Source organism: Galeopterus variegatus, unplaced genomic scaffold (assembly GCF_000696425.1).
Source record: "Galeopterus variegatus unplaced genomic scaffold, G_variegatus-3.0.2 Scaffold2526, whole genome shotgun sequence".
Lineage (NCBI taxonomy): Eukaryota > Metazoa > Chordata > Mammalia > Dermoptera > Cynocephalidae > Galeopterus > Galeopterus variegatus.
Window position 1 is genome coordinate 195,547 of NW_007728637.1, and position 12,302 is coordinate 207,848.

The 12,302-nt window shown below is 50.3% G+C and overlaps 1 protein-coding gene across 1 annotated transcript in view; it reads right to left on the reverse strand.

Moving 5' to 3' along the window:
* EPN2 (epsin 2) overlaps nucleotides 1-9,477 on the reverse strand; it is a 43,718-nt gene extending 34,241 nt beyond the window's left edge. Inside the window, exons 1-2 of the mRNA XM_008582154.1 lie at nucleotides 8,744-9,477; nucleotides 6,567-6,737 (exon numbers count right to left, since the gene is read on the reverse strand). Coding sequence (XP_008580376.1) covers nucleotides 6,567-6,737; nucleotides 8,744-9,338 — 766 coding nt within the window. The 5' untranslated portion in view covers nucleotides 9,339-9,477. The remainder of the gene's footprint in view (nucleotides 1-6,566; nucleotides 6,738-8,743) is intronic.
* Between the last annotated feature and the right edge of the window lie 2,825 nt (nucleotides 9,478-12,302).

The following is a 12,302-nucleotide window of genomic DNA, read 5'->3' on the forward strand; positions in this document are numbered from 1 at the left end:
AAGGATTAAGATGCCCTTACCGGTCATCTTTTAAAAAAGAAAAAATAAATAAATAAAATAAAATAAAATAAAATAAAGACACTATCAGCAGCTGTGTAACTATTCTCCAACCTGACTTCAAACATTTCCCTTTTCCCTAAGACACTTATTGACAGTTTACAAACAATAGTTTACCTATACAACAAAGGATGCTTTAAAGACGGGCAGATATCGTATTGATGATCTCAATTTTCTGTGACCCAAGTCAAGGTCAATCACTTAATTAATAATCCCTAATCAGCAATTTTGATAGCTATGTTAATTCCAAGAACAACCCCATACTCTGACCATCTCTGGGTCCCAAATAAGTAGTTTATATAGGTATTCCTGCTTTTAAAAACCATAAAAGAAAAAAGCATTATAAGAGAAGGACCATACAATCTTAAAAGTGAAATAGATACACACTGTATTCATCTATTTTGTAGAAAAATTTTTTAACTTTTTTTTTTTTTTTTTAATTGTAAAGTAGAGGAAAGAGAACCAGAATTCTCCAAAACCCTAGTTCAAATTCTAGCTTCACCACTTAGGACCGAGTGGATTTGGGGGAGTGATTCCAGCTCAGTGTTCTTATTAACCACACCTGCCCTGCCCTCCTTAAGCAAGTGCAAGAAGCACAGGGAATCCCCACAAGGGAAGGCAGAGGCCCAGGAAGGGTGAGCCTTGTGCCTCTGGCTGTCTCGGGCCACTGCCGACTTCAGCAGCTCAGCCATCCATCAGCCTTAACATCACACATCCAAATCCCACTTAAGACCCAAGCCCTTGTGGCAAATATGAGCATCTTTTATATTTGGCACTTGGATAGATGTGTCAATAAAGCTGCCACCTGCACGGTGTGGTCGTGTTACTGACCAGCTTCCTCTGTGATTCCATTCTCCACTTGAAAAGATTAACTCTCTCTAGAGTGAGCTAACGCTGACAGCCCTGCCCCTGCCTCGGCTCTGGAACTGACTGCCTGCCAAAGACGTAGGGTTCCCATGACTTACAGAACACATTTGTTCCAGCAAAATGAGATGGCAAATAAGTCCCATCTCCACCAAACTCCTGGTCCATCCCCAAAGCAGGTCAGATGGCCCCTGAGGGTGGGGCACATTCCCCACTCGCTGGCTGTCCCTGACCTTTCCTGACACCAAGAAATACCTGGCTGGTGGCTCCCCTGCTCCAATCCCCCCTTCCTGGCAGTGTCACTCAACCCTGCACCTTGGAGCTTTGCTCCCCTCTACCTCCCATGCTCTCAGGAGACCTCGGCTGGCCAGGCTCCCTCCAACGTCCACCTCAGGAGCACTTCTAAGGGACATGGGTTTTTCTTTTTTTAACAATCAATGTATTTTCCCACATCCTCGAATGTAGAACTTCCTTTCTCAGATGGTGCTACTTATTAAAAACATCCTCTTCCGTGTGTGCGCACACTGTAGTTCTACAACAGTCTGGCCAGCAGGGCTGGGCCATGGCAAGGGGTTCACCCCTGAGGTTCCCTTAATGTAAAGAACTAGCTTCCCTAGAGTCTACAGAGGGCCTTCTGCCCGCGAAATGGTGCACAAGGAAGCTTTCAGATTATCCAGAGTCCCTATAGGTTTAGGAATGGCTGACCACCATGAAAGAAACATGATGGCTGTGCCACCTCACCACTCCCCAAGAGATCCTGAACTCCCCTTGGATTCCTGCCAGGCCACTAGAGTGTGGAGGCCTGCCCGAAGGACTCCAGGCTCAGGCCTGGGTGGAGGTAGCAGCGGCTGAGGGGACAGCACCAACGGCCACTGCCACATGAAGTCCTGGGTGGGCTGCTCTCAGGCCCTGCCCCTCCCATCTGCATGGGAAGCACCTGATCTCCCTGTACCTCCATCTGGACCCTGGACTCTTGTCCAGAAACCAAAGAGAAACTGTCCTCTTTGGCACTTGGTGGCTGAGAATTTCAAAGCCAAATTTGGATCCATCTATAGCAATTGTGTATGATCCTGGCTTTGTTTTATCTTCTCACCCTTATTTTCCTTTTGCCCCAATTTCTTCTGGTATCTATTTAATCCTGTGGTATTGTGTGTGTTTTGTAAGCCAACTTAAATCCTTTCTAGAGTGAAGCAGGGCAAATAAATTAAATGGTCATAATCTCTAGTAATCACTTGGTAAACCACTGCCGGGTGGCGTGGGAGGGGCTCTCAGCCCAGAGAAACGGTGGCCTGAAGGAGTCCCTGACATTCCCCTGGGAACAGACTGGAACCACACCACAGCCAGCCGCTCTTCAGCAGAGTGCCACAAGTGTCATCAAGACAGGAGGGGCCATCAGGACAGACCCAGAAGACCTCACCGCAAATGGCGGCACCCACCTCATGCAAACACTACCAGCGGCAGCTTTGCTTCCAGGACTTCAAGTTGGTTCTGATTCACATGAGCAAATCAGAGGGTAATAAGGATTTCTAGTCTGTTTTCCTTCCTATTTTTTTTTTTTTAAGAACAGGAATGCTGGCAGTGAAACTCCCACCAAGAAATCCAAGCTCTAGGCCACATGGGACTTGTTCAAGGTGCCTCATGACAGCTGCAGCACCAGCTCCAGAGTCTGATTCAGGAGCTCGGCAAAGGGAGCTGGATGCTGAGCCAGGCACTCCTTCCTTCTCTCGCCAGCCCAGGGCAGGAGAGACAGGAGGAGGAGGAGATCTGGCTCCTGACCGTAGAGCATCAGTGGTCAGAGGACAGCAGCAATCTCATTCCCAGGCCTTCACCTTGAGTCACAAGAATGAGTCTCCCACTCTACCTACCACCTCTAATGTAGGCTCCTACCCCCCCAGCTTCTGCAACTTCTCCACAGCCTGCCAGAAGCCATGGCTGGTCCTACAGCACACGAGAGGTGAGAAGAGCCTTGAGTGGGGAGAATGGGGACTGCTTCTGCTTGGGCTCCAGCCGGCTGCCAGGTCTGTGTGGCAGACCTGTGCCACCTGGCTGCCAGGTCTGTGCAGGCAGATCCCGACCCCCTAGCCTTCAGCCTCCCGATGACAGTCCTGAGCACCTGCTACACGCCAGGATCACAAGAGGGCAGCCAACCCGGGGTTGCCAAGCTCCAGCTTTGGGTGGGAGGGCCGCTGGAGAGCCCAGGGTCACAAAACTGTGAAGTGGACACTAGCGCAAGGTGAGGCAAATGCCTGGGGAGCACTGTCCAGCACCGACAGCTCCCAACAGGCAACTCCAGCCTGGAACTCTCCCCTAACTCTAGACTTCTCGGACCTTCCTGACACCTCCACTTGCATGTCTAGTACACACTTCAACATGTCTAGACCTCAACCCCTCGCCCCTCCAAACCTGCTGCACCCACAGCCCGCCTCACCTCAGGTGACGGCAGTGCCATCTGCCAGGTGCGCAGCTCATGGCTCAGAGTGGTCTTCAACTCCTCTCTCTCCCACTGTTGTCCAGTTCTCCAGCAAGTCTTTCTGGCTCTTCTTTAAAACACACCCAGAACCTGGCCACTTCCCAGACCTCTGCAGCACCATCCAGGTCCAGGCCCCTGTCACCCCCCATCTGGATTAGGGAGGGCAGTGGCTGTGCTAATCCATACGCAGCCAGAGGGATCCTCCTAACCCTTCTCATCCTTAACTCAGACCAAATCCCTCCTCAGTTCAAAACCCTCCTATTTCTCCATCTTACTCTGTGTAAAAGTTAAAAGAACTTTGACATAGACCCAGAAGGCTCCAGTCTACTAAGTGCGTGGTCTGTGGCATGGTAAGTACAGACAATGAAAGTATTTTTGGAAATTTTATAGTAATTTGACATTGCTACAACATCCAAACGCTGACACAAAAGTACCCACCTGGGATGGACTGGGAATCTCAGGCCCGCTCCCTCCCGGAAGTGGTTTGGGAGGCCTGCCCTCTGCCACACTCCAGCCTGGCCTCACCTGCCACACTCCCTCACTCAGCAACAGCCTCGCTGGCCACCTTCCTGTTCCCCAAAGAGCCTCAGCACACTCCCACCCCAGGGCCTTTGCACTGCTGCCCCTCTGCCCAGAAAGCTCTTCCTAACCTCCACACGGCTCCCTCCCCCTCCCCCTCCTCCTCCTCCAATCCTCGGTCCAACAATACTTTCTAAAGAGGCTTGTCCTGTCCACCGTATTTTTTGCCTATGCCCCACAAAAACCTTTGGCCATGTTATCTTTATTTTGCTGTTTTACAGAGTGCTTACCACATAATGTGCTGTATAATTTATTTATCTTATGTTTTTCTTTCCCTGCCAAGCTGCAGAAGGGCAGGGGCCCTGCTCTGTTCTCAGCACACAGTGCCTGGCAAATAATGAGAACTCGAGAAATACTTGTGATGGAGGAAATGTGGGAGCCCAGAGCAGTTTCTGAGACCCAGGCCAGAGTATCATTCATAAAGATGGAGTGGGTGGGAATGGGGAGGCCACCAGCAGGGAGCAGTCAGCAGGTTGGCACTGAATTGAGGCCCTGGAGCAAAATGAAAGGCAGAATATGAGAGATGTCCAAGGTCAGGTCTATAGTTAAACATGGGAGGTGGGAGGAGAGAGGAGGCGCCGGGAGGCTGATGAGGTATGGCACGTTGAAGAAAGTTCTCCTCAACCACCACCACGATTACTACCGATCAGCATAACCGCAAAGGCACGAGAGGCCTTCTTGGTTGGGGCTGCTCTCATGGGAAGGGGGCCTCTCGGCAGCCCGCCTCCCCTGCAGGTCTGGGGTCCTCAGCATGCCACTCTCAAACGTCTCTCCTGAATCACGGCCTGCATGTCACAAGACCATTTTCTGAATAGCCAGTGCCATTCTGACCTCACCGCTGGGCTTAAAGTTGGGGTGCTCCACACAGATCTGCCAGTGTGCGTATGTATGCGTGTTAAGCACCTACCTTACACTCAACACTTTGTGAGTCACCAGGAAAGAAGAGAAAAGAAATATGGGACAGAGTACCACCCCCGATAGATCCCCTATCCCATGATGGGGAGGGTGTGAGATGTGGAGAGGAATGCACACACCAGACAGGAGAAGAATGAAGTGCAACTCCATGTAACGCTTGTCTGCCCCAAACTCTTCTGGGGCATGAGAAATTGTCAAAGAAAAAAAGAAAAACATATTCATTTTTATCTTTTGATTCATCCCAGAGCTGAAGGAGAGGAGAAATCCACACTGGCTGTATACCATAAGCACCTTGTCAGATTGAGGGCGGGGGAGGGAGCGTCCAAGCGGAGGGAAGGGCACAGGCAAAGCAGAGACTGGCTGCAGTGCAGGGCTATGCCAATGTCCCAGGAAAGCCGACCTGCCAGCAGGAGAGCTGGAGGGCCAGGTGAGCACAGAATGAACACCAAGACTCAACACAGACCTTGCCAGTTACTGAATGGGTAGAACACAGGAAAAAACAAAGGGAGAGCTCCAGAGAGTTCTGTGGGGACCTGCCAGGAACAGCCCCTGAATGCCTGGAGGAGAAACGGGCATGGACCTCAAGTGCCTCTGGGTGACTCCTCCAAACACACTTGGACCATGTACAGTCTTCACAATGCAAAGCTGGTCCTCCTTACGTTTCCTAACATCAGTTTAGAGAAGTCAAAATCCTGTGAAACTGTTACAGGAAGACAGGGGCACAAAGGAAAATATCCCAGAACTACATATAGTGATCACACAAATACCTAAGTAAAACAGCTATAATATTAATGAGGCATGAATGAACAGTAACTTGTTTCCAGGACTGAAGAACAGCTGGCTTCTTTATCAGGGAACTCCCATGAAGGCTCTCTGTCAGGGCCCCTTCTAGTAAGAGGAGAAGAGAACGGACAGCTTCCTTCTCCACAGCCGGTACCCCACTTGGGACTGAAAGCAGATTAGACTGAGAGCACTTTCTTGTAGGCAACAGTGAAAATCTGTTTCCAGTTTAACCTGAAACAGTTGTAGGCTCTGACCAGGATACATTATTAATTAGTCAAAACAGAAGCCCCATTTTTAGTTTCCCATTGAATTAGGTATCTACACACTGTGACCTAGAATTGACAGTACAGCTAACTCTCTGTTTACCATGGTAATGGGGATTTCAGAGGATACCAGTTAGTTGGGAAGGAAAAACAATCCCATTTTATGCTTGGCAAGGTACGTATTACTGCATTGAGGAAGATGGCTTCCACTGACCAACCTCTGAGAATCTTGGACTTGCCCATGGTTTAAATCACACATTTCCCGTCCAACAAGCCAAGTGGTCTGATCCACCACTACAGGGGGCCCAGGCAGGCAGCAGAGCCCCCTTCAGTTTGTCAGGGTCTGTGGGCATGGGGAGAGCATGGGCCATAACCACATGCCTTAGCCAGACAGCTGATCCCCTATTCAGCTGTTGGCAGAACTTCTAGCAAGTGACATGTGATGGCGTGAGGGGGAGCACAGCCAAGCCGCGGGCTCCTAGGAGAGAGGAAGCAGGGGACCTGGGTCTACTGGAGGCTGGACCAACAGGCCCAGAAGGAGACAGGGAGAGAGTTGGCTGTACTGGCATGACAAGCACACCCCCAGCAAGCTGCCCAGCATGTCTAGGAAAGAGAAAAGCAAACCGCCGTCCCACCTCGGGCTGCGCGGTCACAAGTGAGGCAGGGCTGGGACCAGTCACCATTTGGGCGGGAGGCTAGCCCCAGGTGCGGCAGGAAGGGGTGGCGCTGGCTCAGCGGCTGCAGCTCCTCACTCTGACCCAGCGGGGCCCCTGTGCGGTGCTGGGGGCACAGCGAGGCCTCAGGCGCTGTCGGGTAGGGACACATACACACACACAGAGAGAGACACGCCATTAGAGGATACACAGAAGCCCCTGCAGGAGGTGTGGGCCAAGACCACTTTGTCCTTGTGGCCCACTGTGCTCAGAAGCTGTGAAAAGCCCACTGACCACATTCTGACCCAGAACATGCAGCTCAAGTTCAAGGTCTGAGGGAACCAGAAAACATCAGAGATGGGACCATGGCAGCATCATTTAGCCCGGAGGACCGCAGCTGGAGGCCCTGGGCTCCGTGTGAGGACAAGGGGCCTGATGAAACAACCAGACTCCCGTATCCCCACTGTCTCGCCCCTGCACCCAGAACACTCCACAAATTGTTCATGGAACGCAATGCTGTTTCAGCTCCTTGCGTTGTATCCTCTGGCTTCTTGAGAATGATGGCCATGAAACTGGCACACAAGCGAACAGCAGCTCCCCTGGGCCGTGCATCGCAACCACACAGCATGGGACCAACTCAATCCACAGGGAGCCTTTCTGGGGGATGGCAAGATTGTCCTTAAGAAAAATAAAAGAATTTCACTTCTTAACGGGCAATCTTCATTTCCTGGTGCAACTTAACCCAGACAGAGACTTCTGGAGGTTAAGGTTAAACTGCTCTCAAGTGGTTTCACGAAACCACTTAAAACCTTTGCTTAAGCAGAGCTGTTCAAACTAAGGGGGAAATGACAATAAGTAGAAATGGGACAAGAAAATGCTACCCTGCTCCACACTTTATCACAATTTACAATTCCAAGAGGCAGAAAGACCGACTTCAATATGCAAATCTCTCATTTGACACATTTCTCAAAATGCTGGTGGTGGTGGTACAACATCAAATTGAAACCTGCAAAAGCAGGAAACATTTCTAAGTGGTTTGGTAACAGAACCACTGACTAAGCAAGGGCTGACAGGGGTTTGACTAACTATAAACAACTTCCTTTAATAATAAAGTTTTCTGTTATGATGACACAGTGTTACTGATTCCATAAAGAAAGAGTATAGGAATCTGTGCTTTTGTTTTTGCAGCCAGAAGATACAATTCCTGTATCACCCACCTCCATCCCCGCCCTACCCCTCACAGGCCACCAGGGCCACCTGTTTGAGTGTGGGGTCCACACTGTAACCAGTATGGCAATGTGAAGATGGAGGGGCTCCTGTTCTTGAGACCACTTTCAGTGAAGGGACAGTAAGCCAATGTGGCTCTGAGACCCTGAACTCCACTTCTGTTGCCTGAAATCTCTTCTGAACATAGGGCAAAGACCCAAAGTAATCCAACATGCAAAACTGGAACAAAGGTCAGTCCGCCCAGTGCAGACCCAGCCATGCAACCAAATCACCAAGAACTCTCACTTGCATGTTTGAAAAGAAGGTCTTGCTCATGCTAACAACCTATAGAGGTTCTTTTGCATTTTTTCTCTTTTTAACTGAGAGAGACATCCAATCTCTGCCCTCTGCGATGCTGAAGCAGAATAATACACTGAAGCTTTCGAGAGACCTGCAGCACAGGCAGTAGAAAAACATTTAATCGAAGATTAAGGAAACAAGGCTATCAAGAAAGAGCATTCTTTTCCTCCTGGCTACCACACAGAGTTGGCTCCCCCTATTTGGGCAGCAGGGCACCCCTTCGCTGCCAGACCTCCTCCAAGGAGGAAGGAGGCGAGACCTGCGTCGATGTCCGCCTTCTCCCAAAGGTGGCAGGACTGAGGGAGCCCTGTCTGGATGTTCAGAATGAGACCTACAGAGCAGCAAAAGGCCTCAGAGAACCCCAAGCCAGGGCAGCCAAGGGACTGAAAGCCCCTTTGTAACTGCAACTCAGTCCAGACCAAGGGCATTGTTGTCCGAGCTGCCAAAAGCTGAGAACTGAGGACAAATTCAGACTCTGCAGAGGCCATCACTCCATCAGCCCAATGGCACCCACCCTACCTGCCACCCAGTGTTGCAGCATCTGCATGCTGTGCCTGCTCTGGCAAGGGCTGGGGAGCACTTCGATTACTCACAGCCATGGTAGGAGGCCGGTGACCCCCCTGCTTTGCCATACTCCTGTTCCGAGTAGCTGGTGGAGAGGTTGGGCTGGCTCGAGCCACGGCCAAAGGTGACCTGGTTGCTGCCCATGCCAGTGGCCACCTGGGCCATGCGCTCTTTGGTTTTGAGAGCCTGAGCCCTCTCAGCCTTCAGCCGCTCCTCATCCTTAAGGAGGGCCACCAGCTGCTTTGACTTCTCACGCACGTTGATGCCCTGGTCCTTGCCATCACGGTCAATGTACTGGAAGTCCTTCAGGGTCTGGATGGCGAAGATGTTCTCACGGCACTGCTGGGCCACCCGCTCGGAGCCTGTCTTGATGAGGTAGTCCAGCAGCGTCAGCGCCTTGTACACGTGCCGCCAGTTTTTGCCGTGGTCGTTGAGCCGCTTCCACACCATGCTCATGATCTCAGAGAAGGCCACCACGTTGTAGGTCAGGTCGGCGATCTCAGTCATCAGAGAGCTGGATGGGCCCCATGGGTCATTGGAGGTGGCTTCCCGGACTTTGATTTCGGCCTCTGAGTAATTGTTCACAATGTTTTTCATCTGCCTTCTTATAGACGAAGTCGTCATTTTTATTTTCTTTGTTACAAATTTAAAGCCCTTCAAAGAGAGAAACTTTCCTGTCCTCAGTAAATCCACACCCTATGAAGGTTCAGTTTCCGTAATTGATTTGGAGCAAGATCCCTGAACAGTCATTTCCTCCTCTGGACCCTCAGATCTGAAAAGCTGTAAGACATGACCTGGAGAAAGAAAGAAAACAAACTGCATTGTGACGTGAGCTCCCATGAGGGTGGGAGGCTCTGGCCCAGACACGTCTGCAAACACAGGCACTGGGTATTACTAGGGACTGTGAGTGGGCAGACCCTGGCCTCCTCAGTATGAGACAGTCTGTGTTTCCTTCGGAACTAAGATAAGATCAACGTCACGAGTTAATAATGAATAAAACGTAAACTGAAGTTTAAACCGTTAGAAGAAAAGAAGGTCTATTTTCAGAAAGCTTCCACTGGAATGGCTACTTAGCGGGTTGCACTTTCACTGCCAAGCAGAAGCCAGCTATAGAAGAATCAAACGTTGGGGGAAGTTGATCCTGAAAGATTTAAAATTATGTGTGGGGGCAAGAAAGCCTCTCATTTTAGGACTATCCCAACCCCAAAACTCCTGCCTACACCTTTAAAATTGCTAAACATTTGGCGTTGGTCCACTGTGCTAACTGCACAGGAAAGTCTCCTTGAGAACCACTTTTCTCCTGATCCTCCCTGCTCAAAAATTTATAAAGGGTCCTGACTGCTCTTCTAAAGCCAGGCTGACACCCTCTACTTGGCTTTCCAAAGCCTCCATGTCTGGCCTAGGCTAACACAACCTTGAAACTAAATCTGGCTCTAGCCTGACCCCTCATTTCACAGAGGAGGAAATGGGGGCCCCGGCTGCACATCAACTGGCTCCAGACACATCCATCCCCCGTCTTCCTCCAGATAGAAACACTTACCTAGCTAGACTCAGGTCCTAGTATCTGCAACACTAGGCTCTGGTCCATGAGTGTGGGGACCCCCATCTGCCTTGTCACCAGTGAGCATCCAGCCCCAGCACTGTGCCTGGCATGGAGATAAATGCTGTTTAATAAATGGATGTCACAGATCAAGAGAGCCACAGTCTGGCAGTCTATAAAATGAAGAAACTGAGGCCCAGAGGACTCCAGGGACTGCCAGAGACAGAGCAGTTAGGGCCTGAACAGAGAGCAAGTGGCTCTACCCACCCCCACTAGTCCAGCCTGGCCCTGCTGGGCCCTGTGGGCAGGGCAGGCTGTCTCACTTAAGGCTCATGAAAACCCCTCCCGGTAAGGACTATTCTTCCCATTGTACAGAAGAAGAACCTGAGGCCTGGAGACATGAGGTCAGCTGACTATGGTCACCCTGCTGGGACCTGCTTCCAGCACCCTTCCTCTAACCCTCCTCCCTTCACCTGCAGTGGCCCTTCTCTCCACCAGGCTACTGCACTGTTCCAGCCAGCTAAACAATGGACAGCTCCACCCCCCTCATTTAAAGTCTCAGGCGGGCAATGGGCACATCACAGAAAAAAGAAAAAGTAAAGAAAAAGTGTCAGGAGTGAGTAAAAGCCACAGGGAATGCAGTGATCACTCATCACACATATAGCCAAACAAATAAGAGGCGGACAGCTCAAATCACGTCAGTCTGGTGACAATCCATACATCTGCTCCACCTACGAGGCCTTCTCCCCACCCTCAAATATGCCAAGGATTCTGTCTCCATCTGAAGCCACAGAATGGGGCTTCATGGAAAGCAGGCACATTCTGCCTCTCCACCGATCTGGCCAGCTCTCATAAATCCTCTAAAGCCTTTCAGGGGACATGGGATAAAAAACCTTTTCATGGTGACCTGTACATTTTATTTAATTAGGTTTTTCATTCATGATGCAACATTCACTGATGGCAGAGATGGGATGAACCTCCCAGAGGAAAAATACTTTGATTTTGAGTGAGTATTTCCCAGCTTAAAGTGCAGAAACGTGTCAAAATCAGTAGTAATATTCAGACGCACTTAATGCCCAGGGGCCCTATGATGTGCCAGGGACCAAAAGGGCAATACATTTGTCATCCCATTCACTGCACAGGGTGGAAGTGGGTGGAGCCAGGCTGCACCACTGAAGAGAACCTTGGCCATCTCCTTCAGGGTCATGAGACAGCCTCAGTTAAGCAGAAGAGCAAGTGGCCCCTGTAAAAAGGTCTCGAATGGTTGAGAATATCTTATGAAACAAAGAACACTTTCCTAAGGGAGAAGTGATGCCCTTGGCTCCACTGCCTCCCCTCTAGTCCCTCCACCTTTGGGGAAGGAAGGTGGCAGAAAACCTCTAGACGGGCCCAGTGTCCTCCCAGGGAGGCTGGGGAGAGACTGTGAGGCCCAGCCAGGGCTCCCACTGAGCCTCCTAGGCCTTTGGTGGCAAAGAAAAGGCAGCAATTCCTGTGAATGAGGGACAGGGTGCCTCTGCCCTCCCAGACACAGCTGAGAAAGGAACTCCAAACAATTTAGAAACAGGGGCTTGTTGACCAAGGCAGGGACTTTCTTGCAAAAACATCTGTTAGTGGTTTCTTTGAAATACTTAGGCTCCAGGAAGAGGGAAAAAGCTAATAAAATATTTGTTATAGCCAGAAAAAATATAATAAAGCTTATATAAATTACATGGCTTCCCACTATTTTCTTAAAGTTTATAGACAAGAGCAGCTTTTAGGACCGGTGGATGGTGCGAAGGGAGTGATCTGAGGATAAGAAATCCCTACCAGGAGAAAGGACACCAGAGGTGCCTCTGAGAAACCATTTTCCAGGCCATCTGGGCTACACACCTCACCCGAGCAAGGTACTGCAGACTGAAACTTCTGATTGCAACTGTGAAAGAGCTCACAAGGTGTGTGCCACACAGCAGGTCCTCAACTGTGCACAGAGCTCCATGCTGCTCTAGCTGAACACGTGAACCTCCGTGTACACCTCAGACCCTGTTTTCCTATTTTAAACCTCTCCCCTC